Here is a 25,331-nt window from a genome sequence, read left to right on the forward strand (position 1 = left end):
TTGTCCTGCCCCGTGCAGGTCAGGGTGTCAAAAGATTAGGCCTTCAGCAGCGCTAAGCTTGTCGTAAAAGGCGACTAAATAGTGCTCAGAAACCTAGCCGGGGGCTAGGCGCTCTGCCCACAGAGCAACTGGAATGTGTGCCCCAGTTGGTGGAATGGAGTACCCCTGGCGTGTTACATGCTGGGGTTGTCAGGCTATAATACGGAAAACCTGACCGCAAAGCATAGTGGTGCACCGTGTTGGGAAAGATGCCACCTTCCTCGCACGTTAAAGAACCCTGCTGTGGTATTCGATAGGAGTAGGAATCTTTGCGCTCCGCCACAGGAGGCTAAATTGCCCGACCCTACCTATCCCTCCCTTTTATCTTGTGAAAATCGAAATTTGTCGACCCTATTGTCTTTGTGTCCCAACTTTTTTTCACTTCATCATCATCATTTCATGTTCATTCAAAGCAATGATGATCATAACAATTTTAAAATTATATAATTCATACATATACAATGGACACCAAGAGTAGAAGCGCTTACTTTAGAAGCCAAGTCCCTGCTTTAAAGATATAAGTTGGATAGTTAAACAATATCATTCAACATACTTTTAATTTAGTATAAAAAAATATATCCGTCCGCTTGAGACACAGTTAACCCCCTGATTTTCTTAGTCCGTGTTTTCCCCCTTTTTTTCCTATTTTTGGACGAAAATGCTCAGTTATGAACTTGCACTGCCAAAGAAATATAATTTTCATGTTTTCAATTTAAAAAAAACATTTTACAACCATCAAAAATTCAATGCTTTTTTTTAACAAAAATAACTAAAACAAGAGTCCTTATAGAAAAGAATTAAGTCAATTAATATGATTTGCAAATTTAATGGTCATTTTGTATTATCCTAACTAAAGAGAACAGACAAGATGACAAGCGATGACATAAGCATTACTACTTACATTGCATGAACATATTGGTATATAAACTATTATATAACAAAAATTCCATGGCAACGAACGTGTACCATACACACTGGAGGTATATAAGACACAATATTAGAAGGCAAATGTAGTATACAACTTTCACAAGTAAGCAAGTGTTCCAATACCGTATAGTGGGTAATTTTCTCGGGCTGGTAATTTAAGACTATTATATTGGTCTGCTTATAAACGGCAAAATGAATTCCGTAAAATATTTTCTCAAGCAGCTACCAAATTAGACTCAGCCAAATATTTCTCATATATTTTGCCTCAAAATTGCCAAATTTCAAACTTCTCCCACCCTCAAAATTTTTTTTTCAAAAACGAACAACCCACCATACCGTATATCTACAACTGAGTACTAAGTGAACACTGAATACAAGTCTTTACAAATACAAATTCAACATACAGTCTCGGGTCAAAAGTATTTCTGCAATATGGCCGACGTCATTCAACGTCATTTACTTTATACCACTAAATAAATCAATAAAAGGGCATTTTAAAGACAAAATAAATGAGATACTAACTTTAATATTTTGTTATTGCACCATTGGCTCTCAATACACGACGAATTCTAGTTGGAATAGAATTATATAATGTCCTTATATAGACTGGTTCAATGTCCATCCACACACGTTTAGACTCCCTGATCAAGTCCTCCTTCGTTTTGATCCTGTGCACCACCTTCTGTAACCGGATTTTAATGTACCTCCAAACATTCTCAATAATGTTGATATCTGGGCTTTGCGCAGGCCACACCATTCCTTTGATATCATTGTCTGCCTTCCATCAAATCGTGTGTCTAGATCGGTGGGGGGTAGCATTGTCATCTTGGTAGATCCACCTCCCTGTCGGAAAAGTTTTAGCCACAACTGGCCAAAGATGTTCATCCAGAATGTCTGTATATTTCTGTGAATTAATTGTCCCATTCACTGGTACAAAAGTTCCAACACCGTCAAATGTTATACATCCCCAAAACATAACACTCACAACGGGACCGGCTGTGTCGTCACCCTTCTCTCCAAGGCAAGAATTAAACCACTTTTCATCGTCTCTCCGCAAAATATGAACTTTGCTATGCTTTCCTATACATATTTGAGTCTCATCAGAGAAAATTATATTCTTCCAGTAATTGTTCACAGTCATATGAAGCTTTGATTGACACCAAGCCCTCCTTTTGAACCTGTTTCCATCACTGATCACAATTTTCTTCTTCACAACTCGTTTTTTGAATCCATAAAACTTAAGCCTCCTCTTAACAGTTGATTCATTTACCTTAACTGGTGTTCTCTCATTCAAAAGGTTAGTAACATCCTTTAAGTTCTTTCTACGCTCCGTTTTCACAATCCGTAGCAACTGCCTGTCCGTCCTGGCGTCACATTTTCTGGGTCGACCACTTCGTGTCCTGTTTTCTTCATTTTCACGGATCCGATAACGTTTTAAAAACTTTTGAACTGTAGAGGGATTCAAACCCAACATCTGAGCGATTTTTCGTCCACTATGTCCATCTTCATCTAATTTTACAATGCATTTTTTCGTATCAACACTCATCTCTTTTCCTCTCGGTGCCATTTTTTAGCAGACGACAAGTAAACAAAAGAGAGACAACTCTATGCATCCCTTCGATTTCCGGAAAATACTCTATAAATAGACCTTTTAAAAAACCAAATCTATTTTCACTTTGTTACAGGTCATGACAAAAATATCGGCATTTGGTTCACGCACCTGTCGGGCACGGATAACGTCGGCCGCCATTGTGCGGAAATACTTATGACCCGAGACTGTAATAACAATGGAGGACAAAAGTGACAATATACAACACAGGATCATCGTTCTAAGATTTGTTTGTGAAGTTAAAGATTGATAATGTTGCACTATAGTATAATTCTGTTCTATTTAAAATAACTGAGGACAAACTGTAAAAAAAAACATACCTGGACTTGGTTACACAGGCAATTTTTGTTAACGTTGAATACACGATAATTTAACATATAATTAAAATTCGATAAAGGTAAATATTTTTTATTTTTGTATTTGTGAATAAGTGGCAGTAGCAAAATCATGTACAAAAGAAAAATTAAATATTTTCTTGTTACATTTGAGGCATAGATTACTAAGAAAATGATCTTTAATCAGAATTAAACGTTAAATTCAACGTGAAATGAACAAAGAGGTTTGATATGAATTTAACGTGAACAAAAAATGCCTGTGTAACCTTCAGAAATATGTCCTTGATGTCAGCATATATATCTTCAATACTAATTACGCATTTTAACACTAAGCAATTCTAAAACAAACTATAGTATGCTAACAAGTATTAAACCTCAAGTTTGTACTATTGAAAACATGAGTCTTATAATATGGCTAAGTTAAACTGATTTAAGTCAATATTGAATATTTGTCAATTTGACATGTTGTATTGGTTAAATATGTTTTGAGTTACACAAAGTTAACCACTAAGTGTTTTTCTAAACCTTCTTTCACCTTGAGTAAACCTTGCCTAAATGCCTGAGGAAAATGATAAAACTAAAAAATATGTAGACATATTTATCACCATTTTTTTTCGTGCTCTACTCAAGACCATTTTTGCAAACTATTTACAAAAGAAATTTTGATTCTTTTTACAAATGATTTTGATGAAAAAGTTCTCGGTAGGATTTACTTGCCTGAGAAATGTTGTGACTAGAATTTAATATAGAATTGTTCTCAGTAAATTGCATTCACAAAGAACGATTCGATGAAAAGGAGAAAATTAATCAAATTTCTGGATTTTTGTTCTAAATTCAAAATTGCTCATCTGTGTACTATACCCCTGGTATTAACTATTTTTGCACTAATTTGGTCATGATTTTTTAGAGAATGTGTTGTCGTTATTTTAACATGTATAAAATCAGTATGTTATGTGGCTATGTGTTTTTCATCCATTTAAAAAAGTGTATTTACAAGCTTCAACATAGCCTTTAAATGTGAATATATTCAATCTGTTTCCAATTATTTATAGTCTCCCTTGGTAATTCATTATTCCTTATATAAAGTTTTTAACTCAACAATTGAATGATAAGACAAAAATTAATTATAATTCTGACACAATACTGTTTTTTTTTTTTTTTTAATCATTTTAATTGATTTTTTTTGTTTAATCATTTTAATTGATATTTTCAAATAAGTTTCCATATCTAAGTGAAAAAATACTGATTAAACAATTTTACTATCTTGGTTTGATATTGTTTAGTCATTAAAATTCCCTTGATCCGTATAATTAACCAGTAAAGTTTTGAACAATGAATGAAAAAAAGCAACCGACATCAAAATGTTATCTGCTGAATATTGTACTAGATTTATTCAGTGGACACCTTTGACCAACTGCACCCTGACAGCAAAATAAAGTATATAATTGCATTTCACACACTAGGCTGTGTACATATATACATTGTTCTTTTTTCAAAGAAGAAAAAGGCTAAATTAAAAACACTTTCACAAAGCATAAGTTAGACAGACTAAATACACAAAAAATACCATTCTATTTACATTGGAGATGATTCACGTTTTGTAAAAATTTATTCTCATTTTACACAAATACTCTTGCACAAATACTCATTTAACTGTAATGAAATTTAAAAACTTTTTAAAGTTCATCTTTAGCTCCTATCATAAGCCTTCTTTATTTTTATTTCATAGCCAGTATTTCAAAATGATGTAAAAATTGTACAGCCAAAATATAATTTTTACCTTTCACTTTCAAACCTGAAAATATAAAGGCAGCTCTCCATTTTTAATGGTGATACATGTACCACAATGATATAATATAACTTTGTTTAATCATGATGACCTTCTTACATAAGCCAATCAAGTAAACACATGCTTAAATACCCTAAGCACACAACATACCACATTTTACAAGTCTGAATGAAATATACCTAGTTGGTCATCTATTAAATGCTAACTATCAAAAGCTATTTTGTGCTCATGAAGGCAAATAATACTATACATTATTAATTACAAAAAAACTCAAATAAATTCTTACCTTAAATAAATGATGGGAATCTATCAAAATCAGGTGTAACTTTTACACTGATGCTATTTTTTATGTGTACAAAGTTAACAGGAAAATCAATCAATCAACTTACTAACAGTATTTAAGAAGTGATTCCCTGCCAAACTATTGCATTATAGGTCGTACCATAAAGACAGTAAAAATAAGACTGCTAGAAACATTTACCAATTTACACTTTTTTTATATATTACAAAAAAATATATATATACACTCCTCAAGACATTTAGGCTTCCTGCACACACAATACCAAAATGCACGCTAAACGCTCACCAAAAACATGATTAACGAACGCTCCCAGCGTGCGTTTAAACACACAATAAAAAATGCCCCAAGCGTGTGTTTAAACACATAATGAACAAAGCTCCTAGTCTGCGTTCAAACGCATGATAGACAAACAATGAAAAATAACAATATTAACAAATAATGAAGACAGAAAAAATAGAAAATAAAATTAATGAAATTATATACATTAATAATTGCAAAAATTATAAAAATAAGAGCTGAATTAAGGAAATATTCAAAGTACAAAAATAAATGAACAATTCTATCGTGCGTTTAAACTTAACGTGTCCAGCGTGCATTTAAACAAACGCTCCTATTGTGCATTTAGACGATCTTAATCTAACACAAAACAATGTGTAAACGCACGATAAATGATGCACGACCACATAAAAATGGGAAATATGAATGTTTCAAGGAGTGTATCTAATGTGAAGACTCAGTATATATTCTGATGAAAATAATACTAACAAAGCAGCATGAGTAATAGCATGCATGAGTACGCATGAATTCATGATTATTTTTTATTTGAGTCAATATATATGGATAATTGATATTAAGCAGGGGAAAAAATAATAAAAAAATATTTATCATGCAATTTTATCAGGGTGATTGCAAAAAATTCTATCATAATTTTAAAAATCTATCAACTACAACTAAAATACAATTACTATAGCCCTACATAAAAATCAGGAACAACATTTACATCACCCTGTCCTAATCAATACATAACAATTATATTTCAATTAACACATCTGCATTTTCTGACTGTTGCAAGTTTTGCAATTGTGCAACTTCATTACACAAACCTTTCTGAAGTAAATAATTTACTCAAAAATGTATCTAAATGGGTAAAATAACAGTACATTGTAAGTAAAGTCCCAAAGTTTTCTGAAGAAATTTGTTCTTACAACAATATTTACCCTTTTATATGACAATACAGGCAGGAATCTAATTAGACAGGAGAAAAGAATATATCCCAATAAAGGAGGTAGACCTAGGGTAAGGGACATAACTCTTGAAATCAGTGATATGTTTGTATCATATTTAATTTCACCAAAGCATTTCATGCTTTCCTTTGAAACAGAATGAAATCAGCCCAAGTTACTTTAATGCTTACATGAGATTGTTGCAAAATGGTCAGTACAAAAGTTTTAATGATTTGTAAGAGTTATGTCCCTTACCCTAGATCTACCTCCTTAAACACTGAAACATGAGGAACAAATATCATGTCAATATCAAGACAATATTCCCAGAAACAAAGAAAAAAACCTTAAAAATCTAACACCACTGTGAGTGCATGACCTAGAAATCTCAGACACTCAAAGGTAAAATTAGATCCCATCTACTTAAAGTAGAAAACATCAATATGCTATCCCAAGGATATTTGAAATTTCCCAGTCATGCATTTTCTAGCAATTTTTCAATCACTTTCTCAATTTTAAAATAAAATTTTCACTATTTCAGAAAACCCTGTATACATCTATTCCTTTGCATTAACACAGGGACTTTACATTACTGACATATATACATTAGTACATGTATTACAATCTTTCATTTAGAAGATTTCATGTTGGAAATTCATAAAGTGTGTGTGTTTAATCTCACCAATGGGTGAGATAAGGAAATCTAACATGACTAAAAATAGTAATACCATTGTTTCCCTTTGGGAAAGTCAGAAATCAATTATTTGATTAAGATAAACTATAGGCATGGTAGAGAGACATTTGTTCAATGAACTATCACACACAGGGGCAGATCCAGGGTTTTATGAAGGCGAGGTTCTGGTACAAGATTCAGTACAAAAGGCAACCAGATTATGACAAGTTAAATGAATGACTATGATAAATTGCCATATTACACCCATTACACCCTAACCTGGACCGCCCTGACAGAAATTGAAACTTCACTAAAAAAAAAACAGGTTTAAAAACTTACATTTAAAATACTAATAATCATATTATCACTGAATTTGACATTTTTATGTGTGTGGCATAAAAAAGCAACTTCACATACAAGATATAATAAACTAGACAAGCATATAATCATCATTAAAACAAATATAAAGTATCTGAAGCAATCCGTGCAACTCTAAAATTGTGACCCATCAACGATAATTGTTTAGTTTCAGATTAGTTATCATCCATCAAAATGATCTGAATAAATGGGTGATTGCTTCCATTTAACACCACATGACCAATGATTGGTTCATAAATTGAGCCAAATGGTTTGTTTCAATTTTTTATTTTACACAAATTTACTCTATAATGAAGATTTAGATGTGAATTCGATTACTTTCTTTTACATTTTCTTTTTTGATGAAATACAAAATGTGAATTTGATATTTGAAAGATGAGGGCAGTTTACAATAGAATTTTATAATACCATGGTATATATCCCAGTTTTTTTGCCTGACAATATGAAACACAATAGGAGTGAGGCCTCTTACGTTACCGACAATAATGATTCGGGGGGGGGGGGGGAATGTACAAAAATGTTCTGTATCATTTATTCAAAGATTAATACGTAGTAAAATATAGGATTTGGAAAAAAATCATCTTTGTTTTTACGCTGCTTTCAAAACTCATGTTCTGTTTTATACATTTTTAATTCTTGTAAGCGGCCTTAATAAAACAATGGTAACACCGTCTAATTTCAAATAAAAAATATGGCAATATTTTGTTCATAACATGTATCATGACATTTTTCTACAGCTTCGCAATGCCTACCGTTTGTGGTTTAGGTATATCATTGCAGCTCTGTTCAATTGATATCAACAAAAAATATATCTACATTTTTTTAGAAAAAAAATTGTAGTTTTCATATTCCCAATAAGATTAATTACAAACATGATAAATGCATTTTACTTAACTTTTAGATAATTCATCTTAAAACTCTTAGAGGATAATATCTTTAGTAAATGCAGCTGTTTCTCCTCTATTAGTACAAACCAAATAAGAATCCTTGAAACATACCATAAAAAACTTCTCCACTTCAATCTTTGAAATTTCAGAGAACAACTCTTGTCTTATACACCTTAAGGGTTAATATAATCTCCTAAAATATTGATAAAAAAATTTTGAATAATAGAAAACAAAGGATATGGAGAGACATAATGCACCAGCATATAACAGTAAATACTTTCACAGATCACGAAAAGGTCTTAAACACGTGTAAAAACACCTTACCCTACCAGTGCACCTGGTCCATGCTCCCAGTTTTTAGTGGAGTTGCTCATTTGCTTTTGTTACTTTGTATGTATGATTTTAGTTACTTTATGTTCTTTGTTGTGTATGTCTGTTTTCCATGTCTGGTCTTTGTCCCTGGATTACATTCTTTCGATTTCTGCTAGAATCTTGGTTCCCTTGATTGCCCTTTCAAAGGAGAGATAATTGGCAGGAAAAGTAATGGTAATTTTAGTTTTTTTAATATTACTAGAGTTTGATGACCCACAATTTTCTATTTGAAATATGGAAGAATGTCATTTAATTGTTCTTTATATCACAAGAAATTTTGTATACTAGTTTCTTTATATTTGTGAAATATGGAAAATTTTCAACAGAATCCATATAAAATGTTGTAAAAAATTGCTTTTTTAAGACTAAAAAATATCAGAGTGAAGTTCAGTGACCTATTTTTTTTACATTTAAATTTTAAAGTATGTTATTCAAGGTCATCTTTGAGAAAAACTAGGAACATCTATCTACTAGAAATATGATCTACCTTAAATTACCTCCAAAATAAGGCTGTTTTCCCTGATGAAAGTTTCCCAATTTGTTCAAAATTGAACAAAAGTGATTAACTGCTAAAGACTTGTTTATTTTTCCAATTGTCTGCTATAAGATTTATTATCTTAACTATTCTATTAACTTACCAAATAAAAAAATCCTGACCAAAAGAGGATAGGGTAGTTTTGATAAAGATCAACAATATCACTCTGTGAATATATCAAACTTAACCTTATAGTTTAAAGTACAGATCATACTTACCTCCACCATGTCCTCTACACAACTACTGCTGCTGCTGCTACCATGACAACAATACCAACAACCATTCCTATGTTGGAACCATTTTGATTACCTCCATTTACCTCATCTGAAAATGACCATTACAAAGTACTTGTCTAAGACAAATCAATGATACCACTAAATTAGAGGTTCTTAAAAAGTCCATTATGCCGACCTATTCAGTCGTGGTTCCTAACAGGCAATAACTCAGCTGTATGAAATTGTTGCATAACTTCAAGCAATTTACACTTGTGGGCATTGTCTTTTGGATCATTTCACCAATTTAGAGTATTGCTCCATTTAATATAAGCTAAAAAAAAAAATTGCAGGGCCTAACCTGATAAAACGGCAGCATTCAAACCTTGAACAGTTGGGTTAAGTCAGTTTAGGTAAGTATGGATACACCATTCAAGCTTGATATACACGTAGCTTTGGATTTGGATTGCAATATTTTATATTTGGAAGAGAGTTTAACTAGAATCAAAATGGCCCCCTTTTTGGCACCAAATATCTGCACGACACCCTAAAAATCAATTTCATAATATACATACATCAGGACAATACTTGTTTAAGGCCCCTTATTCATATTTTTATTTTTATTGTTTTATCCCGGCATCTCTGCCTATTTATCAGTTAAGATGCATATTCCAACAGATATGATATTAAGAGTCCAGAGTGGGATTGGATATTTTTTTAATGTTTTCAGAAAGACAATAAATTTTATTGCTACCTGCAGAAACTGGCACGGAAGCACACTGATTCTTGGCTGCATCAACACAACAAGTGTAGTTTGAACTCTTCTTAGTGGAAATGGTTTCCTGTGTTTTACCTACTGCATCACCTCCCTTAAAAATTAAAAAAAAATGATATAAATGAAAAATTATTAGGCCATACTCTCATAAATCATTCCCAACTTAAATTTTATGGTATAGAATCTTGCAATTTAATATCAAAGAGATGTAAATGTACATTCAAACCTATCTAAGTAGTGACTACCTGTATTCAGCAATAACCTATTTTAAAAGACTGTGAATTAACATATCTATGTAGTGCATTATATGAAAAATTAACCTGTATGTAAAGACCATCTGTCAAATATGACCACAATGTCAAATTACCTTTGAAGGTCATTAAAGGCAGATTTAACTGTATTTATATTTATTACAGAATTATAGTCTGGAAACCTGAAAAAGATAGTTTGCGTAATTCAAACATTTATTGACCGTTTACAGCTACAAGGAAAAAAAGAAACAAGAAAATTGTGAGCAATGGCTCACTAGTGATACTGCTACTTCCATTCCGTATACAAAGAAAAATAACTAAGACCTTCATGAAATGGAAATTGTTGTCGATTTTTTCTGAAAATAAATCCCACTATATGGTATACCTACAGGAATAATGTGCTAAAAATTCAAGACACTGTGCATTGTAGTTGCTTAGAAAAATGTGATGAAAATTTCAACTTAAAAAAATATAAGGTAAAAAATTTAATCAGTATGCCCGGCAAACAAGACTCTTGAAGTTTTCTGAAAATGAATTCCACTATATGGTATACATTTGTACCTACAGGAAAAATGTGTTAAAATTTCAAGGCATTGCAGTAAGTAATTGCTGAGAAAATTGTGAAGGAGAAATTTATCATGTAAAAAATTGAACTACGTCATTTTTTATCAGCATTTTACACAAAAAGATGTTTTGCTTTTAATATTGAACTCAACGCCTTGTAAATGTCAAATCTCAATGCATTTGAACAATAGACTAGCACCCATTTTCGTGAAAAAACGGAGTCACATGACAAGATTTACATACCCTTTTGCCTAATTCTTCAAAAAAACATTAGAGGCAAAACATCAAAAATCAAATAATACAAGCATTCTCTTTGTAAAATAGAAAAACATGAAAAATGAGACATCAACGACTTCCTATACAAAGAGAATGGACATCATGGTGAATATGTCAAAGAAACAATAACAATGGGATGAAATATGTCAGCTCAAGCCCAACCATAAGTCTTTAAAGAAAGACAAGGAAGCCTTCATACCAGAAGGTAGGCTGCAGCTGGCCCAATAACATTATACACAGGTACAGTGAAATAGCCGCCCCTATATACATTGTACTCCAGCAACACAAATGTAAACTTAAAGTGAAAACGAAACAAGACATACAGAGGCTGGCCAGAAATTCCTGACTTGGGACAGGTGCCTCTAGGTTTATAAAGTATTTTGGCGTGATCACAACCCTTTTAAATCTGGCCACTGTCAAAAATAATACTACATAATTAAAGAAAATCAGTTCAAAAGGGTCAGAGTCCCTTGTTATAACAGAAATAAAAAAAAGACTGATTTTATGTTACACAAATGCACTACTATAACTACTAGCAGTTTACTGACATACCAGCTCCAGCCAAGATTAAACCTACAAAAAAGTAATGTCCTCACCATATGTAATATTAATCCCAATTCTTCCCATAAAAGGTTGAGAACCATGATAAATCATCAGTCATACAATAAGGACACAACCCACATCATGCCGAAAATTGATTTTAACTAGATATTGCCCCTAACAGGTCTAAAACACCGAGCAGTCTGTTGAACCCTGTACATTTGGGGACCAATGTGGAATATACTATTCATATAAGACACAATTTATATGGTGGATAGACTACACACCTGCTGCAATTTCTAAAACACCCAATTCCAAACAGCAATTAGTACTATTTTTTGTTGACAACACAATAAAAAATATGACAAATTCCTGACAATATGCACATCTCCATATCGTAATCTAATACTCCATTGAGTTTCACAACAATCTTGACAATGCATCAGAACAAGTTTTGCTGAAAAACGCTGAAAAAGTCCAACTGGCGTCATTTCTAAAATTTTTGTTTAAACATAAATTCCTGACAATAGGCACAACTCCATATGATAATCTAACGCTGAAAGCGGGGGTATAAATATAGTATATGAGTCTATAGAGCCTATGAGTGAATCAATGCTAATATATGTACCAAATAAAAAGATTTGCAGCATGATACCACAACAGTTGTTGAACCCTGAACAGTAGGGGCAAGTGTGGACATACTTTTAGTTTTTGACACACTTAAGGATAGGGACTTACAATTCATTATGACACAACAACTGGTTTGGACACTATATTGTGCAAATTTGAAATTCAAATAAAATTTGTTAAAATCAGACCAAAAATTTAAAAAGTAGATTTTTGGGAGTGTGGTCTCCTTCACCTCTTATAATTCAAAAACTTTGAAAGATATATGAAATCTGATTGAAAAATGCAGACAGGGTTGTTCATGAAGAATTCAATAAAACAAATTGGAAATTGGACCAAAACTTTTTGAAGGTGTGGCCCCTTTGAGGTAATTGATGACAACGGCAATCATACATCAGACCAATCCAGCATATTATTTCAACAAAAGAGGTTCTATGAAAGTCTGTATTCATCAAACGGTGACAGTGGTTCAAATGTTAACAGTTTTTCTTAACATAATAGCAAGTTAAATGATGAAGAAAAATCTTCATGTGAAGGGGAACTTACTTTCAAGGAATGCGCTGAAGCTTTGAAACAGACGCAAAATGGAAAGAACCCAAGCTCTGATGGTTTTCATGTCGATTTTTATAAAAAATTTTGGAAAGATATAGGACCCTTCTTATTTAGATCTTTATCTTATGGGTACTCTTCTGGATGTTTTCTGATTTTCAATCCCAAAGCATTATCAACTGTATTCCAAAGGAAGAAAAAGACAAAACTTTTTGGTGGTGTGGTCCCTTTGACCCTTTAATAGTAGAAAACTGTAAGAGATATCTGAAATCTGATTGACAATTGCTGGCAAAGATTTTCATAAGGGATAAATTAAAAAAAATGGAAATCAGGCTAAAAATAAAAAAAGTCATTATTTTGAGATGTGGCCCCTCTCACCCCTTTATAACTCAAAAACTCTGCAAAAAGCATAAAATCTGCTGACACATTAGTGAAACAGAATTAAATAAAGAACACAATAAAAAGAGGAATTATCAAAAATTGAAAGAAAAAAAAACATTCTATATCGTTTTTAATAAAACACCTATTTTTACCCTTTTTGGCCCTTATTCTAAAACGGTAGGGGCCAAAAACTCCAAATTAAACAGGAACCTTTCTTCAGTGGTTAGTTAAATCATATCAAAATTTCTTACCAATTGGTCACACCAAAACTTAAATTATCGAACAAAAAATATGAAGACAGCACCATATCAATATACGACTGCAAATTGTTTGCCGTCATATAAAACTGCTTTCTCTTTTAACAATTTGACAACCATGTCATAATTATACCCCATACGATTCAGCCTATTTAACAGTTTAGTCAACTTATTGCACAAGTACTGAGCTTTCCATGCTTTGTGAAGAATATTACCATAAAATATGGTAGGAGACACCTGCACATATTAATCATTTACAAGTACATCTGTATTTGAGAATGAGATCCTTGTATGGGTTTAAAAATTTTGTGAATGTTTTTATGAGCTTTATCTAAAACCTTGATATAGTTATTTCTCAACAACATAAATGTTTCTTTCATCAAAATCCGAAACATTGTTACAAATACGAGCAATCATACCAATTGTAATATGCTGACACCATATGATGGTAACAAGGGGACGTCACCATCTAAAAATGGAAAATTAACAATAGGGAATGACAAAAATCATCCCTTTTATCGTAAAGTTCAGTATTAAGTTTACCATTATTGATATCAAGATCAAGAAACAGATCTTTATTATTAGTAAATATGGAAGTTGTCGTTGTTAAGAGCCAAAATATCGTCCAAATATCTGAAGGTGTTATTAATTAAATGTTGTTAAGAAAGTCTTAATTTGTTTTAGCCATAAATTGTTATTAACACAGAAAGAGGTCTCCAATAAATGGTGCATCATCAAACCCCATGGGATTTCAAATAATTTGACGATAAACGATATCACCAAAGCCAACCAAAAATGCTGTCTAACAGGAATTTAAGTGCTGTAAGCATCTCAAAAGAAGTACAATAGTTTATATTTTTTGTTAATAAAAAATGGTCTAAAAGAAAAAAAGTCACATCCCTATTTATCAAAGGACCTTTTGTTAAGATATGCAATTTAAAAAAAAAATTATGAGATTATGTGGAAGTGTAGTGTATAAAGTAGAAAAACAAAACTTAACAGATTCAAAAGACCCCACATGGACAAGTAATTTATCAAACTCTTCAAGTGAATGTAGATGTTATGATACATTAATGGTTCAAAATAGATCTGTCAGAAGTGATGTAGTGCAGAAAAGATAAATTTATGCAATTGGATATTCTGTATGAACTTAAAAGGAAGATGCATATCCCATTGGATAACATAAGTAATATATAACAACATAGCAATGCATTATTAACAAAGTCAAATATCATTTGAGTACAAATACATTTCCGACAACCAAAATTTTAATTACTCCACTCTTCATAGTTGAGTCTCTATGTACTCCACTTTGATCCCACCAGAGTACAAACTGGGATAAAACTGCTCCATTTCAATAGTTTACAATGTTTTTGTTTCTGTCCTTTACTGAAATGTTATTAAACTGATAGAACCATTAAATATACGTTGGCGAGGACATGAGAAGTTAATTACTATAAAAAAACTATAGGACAAAAAGAATTACACTATTTCCACACTACATCTGTAGCATCAATTAAAAGCAAGGAAGTTTTCCCTTTTTTCATTTATTTACCTGCCAAGAATACTGAGGATTATCCACCCCAGAGACACAAGTCAGTTCAACATTAGGACCCACCACTTTGGCTTTAACACAAGGATCTGAAATATATACAAAACTAAATGAGGTATTGGGTTGTACCAACAAAAATACCAATCACATGTAAATATTCCAAATTAGCTATAATGTACATCCTAAATAATGCAATGCTGTGGCTGAGTGTACGCATTTGTTTGTATGTCCCTCTGTTTAGTTTAAACATGTTTAATTACTTATAAAAGTAATGGATCTGACACAAGTTATACGAACTTCTCTGTCCCTCTGTATAATGCAAAGTAAACTTAAACACATTCTCATCCAACATTATCAAAAAATATGGGGTGGATGGGAGGATTTTATTTTATATTTTTGATTTCTAACCAGATTTTTGCTAGCCTAATTTAAGCTACATGTATTTAAAGTATAGATATGTTCTAAATTCATAGCCAGATCAGTTTCAGAGAAGAAAACCTAGAAATGAAAGGTTTTTATGTTATTTATCTCAAAACAAAAATGTACTAGAAACTAGCTGACACAAAAAAAGTTCTGATTTTAAAATTCCCATCACAGTTCTTTAAAGCTGGGAATGGATAAGAGTCTACTTATTAATTTTATTAGGCCTAACACAAGTTACAATAATGAACAAGTAGTTGAACAAGACAGAAAATGTACATAATTCAAAGATACAATAAACTATTGGAAACGTTCACGTTTCCCATACTAGTGTTTGTGTATTGTTTGGCCTTTGTTTAAAAGCACGACAGAAGTGTTCGTTTAAACACACACTTGGAGCTTACGTTTAAATGCACGACATTAGCGTTCCTTCAAACGCACAATAGAAACGTTCATTTGTTTTTGTAATTTGATTACTTCCTTGATTCAACTGTTATTTATATATTTTTTGCTATTATTAATTTATATATTTTCTTTAATTCAATTTTCTTTTTTTTTCTTTCACCATTATTTGTTAATATCATTATTATTTTTCATCGTTCATCGTTCATCTATTATGTGTTTAAACGCACACTGTGAGAGTTTGTCTATCGTCATTTAAATGCACAATAGAAGCATTCATTTACCACATGCTGAGAGCGTTTGTTTATCATGCGTATAAACACCTGATAGGAGCGTTCGTTTAAACGCACAATAGAAGCGTTCATTTATTGTGCACTTGGTGAGTGTTTAGGGTGCATTTAGGTATCGTGCATGCGGGAAACCCAAACGTCTCAAGGAGTGTATGACAAATTATTCTCATTAATAACTCAAAATTATTCATGTACTTCTAGAAACTGATTTTAAAGGGCATATCTCCCACTCAACATTTCTTGGTATTTTGCACAATTACATATTTTGTTCTTACTATATACAAAGTTATGTGAAATTCTGTTAAATAATTTGAGAGAAACTGTAATAAAAGTGCTGTTAGCACTGGAGGTTTTTGATCCTTGTGAAAATAGTAGCAGCCATACACAGTCAATTTCAAAGATTGTATGATGTAAACTAAAATTGTAATAATAAAGTTGTATTTCCCACATAATTCAGATTTTTTTTTCTGAAATGTTGAAGATGAATGTCAATAAATGTTAATCTGTGATACTGATTTAGTTTCATTTCATCTTTTTTACAAATTTATAAACCTGCCCAAAAATCAATTAATTTGTAATTACATTCAAAAACTATTCAACTGAGTATTGATTCCTAAACTGTTATCACATACAAATAAAACAATTTAACCAAAACAGACACTTTTGTTGATTTGAGTTCAAAACAAATTTTGTAATTTTGGAAGAAATATTGAATGTCATTTGATATAAAAGGAATCACAGACACACAGACACAGACACAGACACAGACACAGACACACCCACACCCATCCACCCCCACACACACACACACACCCACACCCACACCCCCCCCCCCACACACACACACACACATATATGGATGTGTAGTGTTCGTATACTGTAGGGAAGTTCATACCTAAGAACCATGACATGATCTCGAAGGATGAAAATCTCCAACGACAAAAAGGGACTGCCAGACTGATAAATGGACATGTAAAAACAATTCTACACTCTGCAACTTTAACTACCATTATTTAACCGAAAAATAAATATTAATAAATATATTGTTTTAGAACAAAAATATCCAATGCAGGTGTTATTTCCAATATGTATATAAAAAATACACATTTCTAGTTACATACCAATAACATTAAGAATAAAGGAGGTGCTCTGGTTTCCCTTAGTATCCTTTTGTCCTTGATCCAGTATTGTTAAATCAAGAGTTATCATCCCTGTATATTTTTCAGTTAAATTCTTTATTTCGATATTAATGGTACCATTGATCCATTTTAGTTTACCATTAAATTTAGTGTCTGGCATAACCTGCAAAAAAATCATGATATTATAGTAACCTTATGTCTTCTTAGATCAGAGTTTCAAATTTATATAAGCACTGGTCTGAGTACTGAATCAAGAGACCCTCATTTTCTGATGAAGGGCTATTGAAATTTCATTTACTAAGCTCAATGACATAATTTGTCCAAAACTTTTCAAAACTAGAAAAACTCTGAGCAATGCTCATGGTTATAGCTGTAATCAAAAGAATGTTATCCAGGGAAAAAGACCAGACATATAAAACAGACATACACAACAAAGAACTTAAAGTAACTAAAATCATACATACAAAGTAACAAAAGCAAATGAGTAACTCGGACTCCACTAAAAACTGGGAGCATGGACTAGGTGTACCGGTAAGGTAAGCTTCATAAAATTTCATTCAGTGATGTAAAAGAAGCAACAGATGAGACATTGGCACTCTTGTGTCCCCATAAACATTAAAGTCCATGTTTTGCTCATGTGAAACCTCCAATTTGATTTTGATCAAAATCTTAAATAGGAGGTGAATTATGGAAATATGATAAAAAGATTCTGTGAAAGTATCAAGTCCTTTCAGTGGTGCAACTGGAGTAACTAATGAGAGATGAGTATCTCTCAGTGTACCCAAAGATAGGAAAGAAGCAAGTACACAGGCAAAATTATTTCATGTGATTTTCATGTGAATTTCAGATGATTTTCACCTGAATTGAGCAAATTAACTAAGTGACAGAGTTCATGTGAAATTCGGGTGAATGGAGCCTTCACGTGAAATTCACACGAAATGTTCACATGAAATTCGTGTTTAGTGAATTTATCATAAAAATCATGTGAAAAATATTTGCCTGTGTATAGATGGACAGAAGGACAGTTAGGGTTTATAATAAATGTAAAACTCATATTGTTAAAGAGTAAAAGTTAATTGACCTTCATCCTTTTACACACTTATCATCTGATAAAATGTTAAACCCTGACGACATGGGTTTGTTATGGACAGTAGTGATTCTAATATACCACACACTTTTTGAATGGGGTTATAATATATGTTAAATAAAAGATATAATTGTCAAATATTCTATGCCACTGTTTCTGCCTTGCTTTCAACATCCAGGCAAGTTCAATGCACTACTAAACTTAACTGCCAGTCAATTAGTGATTTTCTCATTTTCACCATAAAACCTGGTGAAGACATGTGGACTTGGTTCGGAATTTTAAAAATTCACAAATTTTAGTGAGTTAAAACTTGAAGATTTTAGGTTGATTTAAGGAAAACTACGCAAGGATGATTAATAATATACATTCATGTTCTTTTTCATTTCACATCTTTTGACATCATTCATTTGTACATAATTAGCAAAATCTTGAAAATATACTTGACATTACAGAACTGTATTGTTGTGAAACCCAACAGTTCAACAACCAACTAAGATCAACAAATTTCGAGAGAGTCAAAATGGTACTATTCAAGCAAAGTTGTGATATGCTCTACAATGGGGTGACTTGTTAACCGTGATGACTCTTTCTCAATTAAAACAACTGGCAACTTCGGAATAGGAGACTAGATGTTTCTCAGCTAATTTACTGAAAGTTCATTGCTGACCGATCATTTCAACTTTCAAAGTAAATTTCCCCCCTAATACAAGTAAAATACACACTTAGAACACCTGTATGATATTTATGAGGTACATTTTGTTTTTGTATTAAGCAGAATTGATTGTTCTATGAAATCCATCTGCATCTAAAGGTAGTGAAGTAACATATAAATTATGCATATATACAATTTTTTTTTCCACTATTCAATGCTAACCACAAAATTTTCCTGTTCTGTATGGTATGCCATCAACTCCCTTTGTACATTTCTGTCAGTTATTTCAGATTGGTAATACCAGTATCTTGTAACAATCTTGCCAGTGTTTTCAAATTCAAATCTGGATGTTGCTTCGTCTCCAGGACATTTTCTCTGTGTAGCTTGTGGTAGAAACTCACTCTTAACTGAAAGAAGATATAAACAAGCATTCTATGAGTCCTCTTCAAGAATAAAATTAAGAAATTGAAATGTACAAGGATGCACAAGCCGGGTTGCATCCCCATTTTACAGAAATATTTTTTTTCAGTTTCTTTTTTAATCAGATGTGAACCTTTCGTGAAGTCAGCCTCATATCTTGACCTACACACAGAAATATTTTTTTTCAGTTTCTTTTTTAATCAGATGTGAACCTTTCGTGAAGTCAGCCTCATATCTTGACCTACACATAGAAATCGATGGTAAAGGAAAGCTATTGACCACACTTTACGACAAACATGATGACTTTTCATTCAGAATTGTCAACTTTCCTTTCATCTGTGGCAACATCCCTTCGGCTCCTGCGCATGGAGTGTTCATATCACAACTTATACGTTATGCCAGAGCTTGCCGAAACTGCGCAGACTTTTTGTATCACGCTAGAACTCTAGCAAATAGGCTTCTGGAACAGGGTTATGTTGCTACAAGATTGAGGTCATCACTACAGAAGTTTTATGATCGTCATCATGAACTCGTGGATCGTTATGGTGTATCCATCAGCACCATGAAAACTGATTTATTCAACGGCTCATAGTTTTCCTTTCCTCATTTGTCTACCCAGGACTTGACTTTTTATGAGCAACTCGGCGGGTGTTTCTAGAAAAGCAGAGGATGCTTACCCTACCGGTACAACTGGTCCATGCTCCCAGTTTTTAGTGGAGTCCGAGTTGCTCATTTACTTTTGTTACTTTGTATGTACGATTTTATCAGCAATTACAAAGTAGAGGTTCTAGGGACCCTAAATTGCTCACCTGATCAAAAATAGTCTTTACAGCATCTAAAGCTGAACTCTTGACCTTACTGTACTGTTGTCACAAGAATCATTTAATCAATACAGAGCATCTTAGTTATCCACACGGTTAAAACAAATCTCTACCAGTAATTGTCATTTTTTCACTTCAAGGGCAATAACTCCAATACTGAGCAACAAATCTTAATAAAAATTTGGCATAGGTTGCTCTAACCTTGCTGATCAATTCCCCCTATAAAATTTTCCTAAAACCCTTTGGTTTTCAATTTATTTCAACAAGTCGTCAATTTTTATTAGTGGTGGATATGTTTTCTACAGATCAAAAATTGTTAAGGATATCCTAACAAACATTCGTGTGATATTTGGTTATAATCAATCCTAAAAGTTGTCTAAGAGGATATTTTTAAAAAATCCCTTTCAGGACCCATAACTCATTCATTTGTCAACAGATCTTTCTGAAAATTTCTGCATTCACATGCATGTACATGTAGGCGATTTCATCATGCTTAACAATTTTAATCCCTGTCAGAATTTAGCTAAACTGACTGTATTTGATTTTTGTGCAAACTTCTTCAATTTGACCCCTATGGCCTATTTCAAGAAACGGTTTTTCACAAGATCAAAAGTCCACATGCATAGATTACTAAACATATTCTACATAATATTCATGCAAGGTTTTGTTTTAATCCATCCAGTAGTTTCATGCAGTGAAAAAGATTTTAACAGCTGGAATGTAAAATTCAGGGAAAAAATCATTTCAGGACCCATAACTCACTTAAAACTCAATGGATCAAATGAAAATTTTGGCATAGGTCCATCCTATCATGCTAAACAATTTTATCCCTACCAGATTTCAACTTAACCCAACTGTTTTCAGTTATTTGCATAATTCTATAATTTGACCCCTATGGTCTATTTTTAGTAATGGTGGCATGTTTTTTTGCCACATCAAAAATCCCCACACAAGGATTGTTAAAAATACCCTAAAGAACATTCATGATTACAATCTATTGAGTAGCTTCAGAGATGAAGATCTTTGAAAAGGTTTGCAAACAACGACGACAGACATCAAAGACAGATGACGAAGGACAGATAGTGATGGCAATAATAAGGTCAAATGGCCTTATGGCCAGGTGAGCTAAAAATGTATCTTCCTTCATGCATTTCTCTGCATAATATGATAGTAAACTCATTTGTGACTGTAATGTTGACTATGAATGAAATTATCCCTAAATCAACAAGATTTATCTTCCGTAATTTGACCCCTATGGTCTATTTTTAGTAACTACAGCTACATTTTTGCACCAGTTCAAAAATTTCCACAAACTAATTGTTAAAAATACCCAAAGGAACATTCTTGCAGTTTCTTCATTTCATATTAATCTCAATTTAATAAATGCAATTGCTTTCACAAAAACTTGATGACAAATCATACTTTAAACAATTATAAAAACTTAGATTTATGCTTATTTGTCTAAAAAGACCTTATTTTGAAATGGAAAATATTTATATTCCTCACGTTTTAAATGAATAAAAAATATATATGCTGCAAATCATACAAACTAGTGTTTCTCTTTGAAAAATACCTTAGAAAATCATAAAGGTAACTAAATTCTGTTCTCTTTTGTTAAAAAAAATATGAAAGACATATACCTCATTATTCTGTTGATATGCAAAATGCTATTCATGTCTACTAAATAAACTCAAAATAACATATTTTCTAGCTTTGAATGCCACATTCCGATCAGTGGACAAACATACCAATTTAATTGAAAAATCCTGAAACCTTAAAGGTAAAAAATAATAGTTGTTCAAAGTACAAAACACAAACTATTTCTCTTTGGAGATGTGGTTTCCTTTTATGGGAAGAATTTATAGGAAAAATGAAATCATTCCTTTCTTCACCATCTTAATTTTTTACCATCATGGCTGACTGATTTGTTTATTTTGAAAAATGTGGTTTTTAAAGCATTTTATCGCTGGGCTGATACCTTTAAACTGGTTAAGTTGTCAAAGAAGAATTAAAATTATCTTTTTCAAGTGTCATTATAAGTAATTGTGGTCATATTGAGTTTTATGGTCCATTCAAAATTGTGTCCTCCAGAAGGCACCCCAGGTCACCACAAGTTACAAATCATGAAAAAAAAAGGAAATATACAGGACCTGCACAAAACACAAAAAATACAAGGTTATGTATTGCATTGTCCACCTTGAATTTCACTTCATAGTTGAAGTTGATGAGCTTCAAAAGTTTAAATAAAAATATTTCAATACAAAATTTGTTTGTAATTGCATCCAGTGAAGCTATATGATCTCCAATGAGAAATTTGAGAAAATTGGCTAATAAACAGTCAAATAGCAAAGGCAGTGTTCTAAATAGAATATTACAAGTGACTTCTCCCTCTAAAATACACCCCTGAATACATGTATCAACTTATACATGATATGAATGTTAAGAAAAGCATAAAACAGAAGATTTGGCATTGTAATTCAAGATCCCAGAAGTAAACAATAAAATTCAGATCATTCTTCAGATTTTGATAAGTTCTACATCGGAAATTCTGAAAAGGATAATGAAACTAGAATGAGACTTACAAACCCTATAGAAGAGTTTGCCATATCATTATGTGTCAAATTGGTTGGAAAATAAACAATAAATAAACAACTGACTATTTCATGAATAATAGAATCCCACTTTTCAAAACTTTATATCTTGTTATTTTATATCAAAATTTGGTTCTGTAAAATGTTTCATTTGGATAAAATAATTCATATTTTGTATGGGGATTGATTATTTTTGCTTTCTAGTCACCTCAGCCATACAACCCTTAGGCCACAGTAGTTTTGGCCATGGATTTCAATAGGTATACAATTAATACGGCATAGTTAAATCAACATTTAATTGGTTTCATTACATTATATATTTATCATTGTCATCTTTTTTTTGGGGGTGGTAAAATAGTTTTATTAGAGTTAAAAAATGTCTTATGTTATACGGTATCGATGATATACAAACAGCATATCCTTGTAAAGAATGATATGTGGAGCAAAATAATATACCTATTGCACATACTTAAGAGGACTCTGTATGTTCATTTTTAAAAGTTTTCGTTGATTAGCACATTGGGTTCCTTTTTATATTACTTGGTCAGAACTTTGTAGCATTACTCAAGCAGCTTGTGTAGTAACATAAATTTTCTTATCTTGCCTCCCCTTTTTTTCATCTTGATATCTGCTTGAGTATGCCGCTTGGGTATTTATTGTTCCATAAATTTTTTGTGTTGCTTCATTCATATAATTGGTGTTTCCTCATTAGTTTATCAAAGACATAAATGATAATTAGTGATCATCAATCTGCTCAATATCTGTTATTATACTGTTTTTTTTTTCATGATTAATCCTCTTATTTAATAAATTTTTATTTAATACCCATCTTTATATTACTTAAATGAGTTTAGATATACAAATTGTTTTAATAATAAATAAATAATTAGTTTATTATAGTGTCACATATTTGATCATTCATAAATAATATATATTTATACAAAGAAAAACATCATGTTAAGTAGCTGTCTTTGTAAGAATTATGAAAAATCTGAAAAATTTGATACACTCCAAAAAAGGCTACATATTTTTATTTTTGTAATTAAGTTGTTTTATGGGACTATACTATGAAATGTATAATTATTCATTCAAATCTGCCTGCTCTTAAGAGATAATCGACATTGAAAATACAGTAGATTCTACCGTATTTGAGCACCATTTACAGAGTTATCTCCCTTAATTTGGAAATCTACAGTGCATTCTATATAATTTGTATCTCATAAGAGCATGGGTTATATGAAAAACCACATGTTTATTTCTGCTTACTATCACATTTCAAACAAAATGTCAAAAATAAAAATATGTAGGCTTTTTACCCATGAATCATATTTTGCATGATCCTTACCTGGAGTGCTACTTGAAAGATGAAATATTCAGACTATATGTACATAAGATTTTAATTATGTACATAAGATTTTAATTATAATTTTATACAAAAATAGAGGTTTACATAAAAATCTCACTACAAATTTATTTTTTCAAGTAAAACAATTATAAACTTACATACATAATATAAATTATTTTATCAAAATGAAACATTTTACAGAACCAAAATTGGATATAAAATAACAAAGTTATAAAGTTTTGAAAATTGGGATTCTAATCATGAAATTGTCAATTCTTTATTTAGTTGTTTATTTGCCAACCAATTTGACACTTAATGATATGCAAATTAGTGAATTTGACATCACTAACGAGATTGGCGAACTCTCCTATACTTTAGAATAAAACAGGGTTTAAAAAGCCCCTTCTTGAGGGAGTTGCAAGGACAGTCTTGGTTAGGACTGACATGCTTTAGATCATTTTTGAACTGTTTATAATTTAGTTTCATATTTGGACACAATAAAGTTTAAACTATATATATTGAACACATATTGTTGGATGCTGATTTACTATACCAATATTAACTGAATCTTATTGAATAACTAGTACAACATGCAACATTTATGGATACAAATAAATAATATACTGAGAACTTTGCCTGTATGTGCCAAGCCTATAATGAACAAAAATAGTGACCTCGCTACCACTGAGTTAGATTTCCCACACAGCTCATTCCGATAGCCAGACATGAGGTACCACACCATTTGTCTCAGTTATATAAGAATTATGCAACCCAGGATACCAAGATGGCAGATCGACCAAGTAGGTGTAGAATGGGGAGCTGAAAGTGTGATTTCTCTTAACTCCATGCATATATCAGGCTCGTTTTGGGAACGGTAATTTATATGTGCCTACATATTTTGACTATCTATTTTTTATATTTGTTTGCTTGTTTGTTGGGGTTTAACGCCCAAGCAGCAATATTTCAGCTATATTCAGGCGATGAACATGAAATGGATGATAAAATGAACATGAAATAAAGATGAAATGAAAAATGGGATGGGACACAAGGATACTGGGGTCGACAAATTTTGATTGGCACTGGAAATAGGGAGAGGTGGGTAGGGTCAGGCAAGC

At 31.9% G+C, this 25,331-nt stretch overlaps 1 protein-coding gene across 1 annotated transcript in view; it reads right to left on the reverse strand.

Moving 5' to 3' along the window:
* Nucleotides 1-849: 849 nt before the first annotated feature.
* Nucleotides 850-25,331, reverse strand: part of LOC148607705 (uncharacterized) — a 33,165-nt gene continuing 8,683 nt past the window's right edge. Inside the window, exons 2-7 of the mRNA XM_088544319.1 lie at nucleotides 19,262-19,446; nucleotides 17,283-17,463; nucleotides 15,053-15,138; nucleotides 10,032-10,146; nucleotides 9,284-9,389; nucleotides 850-8,351 (exon numbers count right to left, since the gene is read on the reverse strand). Of these exons, the coding sequence (XP_088400445.1) occupies nucleotides 9,298-9,389; nucleotides 10,032-10,146; nucleotides 15,053-15,138; nucleotides 17,283-17,463; nucleotides 19,262-19,446 (659 nt within the window). The 3' untranslated portion in view covers nucleotides 850-8,351; nucleotides 9,284-9,297. The remainder of the gene's footprint in view (nucleotides 8,352-9,283; nucleotides 9,390-10,031; nucleotides 10,147-15,052; nucleotides 15,139-17,282; nucleotides 17,464-19,261; nucleotides 19,447-25,331) is intronic.

The sequence above is a fragment of the Perna viridis genome, chromosome 9 (genome assembly GCF_037379345.1).
Source record: "Perna viridis isolate PV_CMFRI_1.1 ecotype Kerala chromosome 9, ASM3737934v1, whole genome shotgun sequence".
NCBI lineage: Eukaryota > Metazoa > Mollusca > Bivalvia > Mytilida > Mytilidae > Perna > Perna viridis.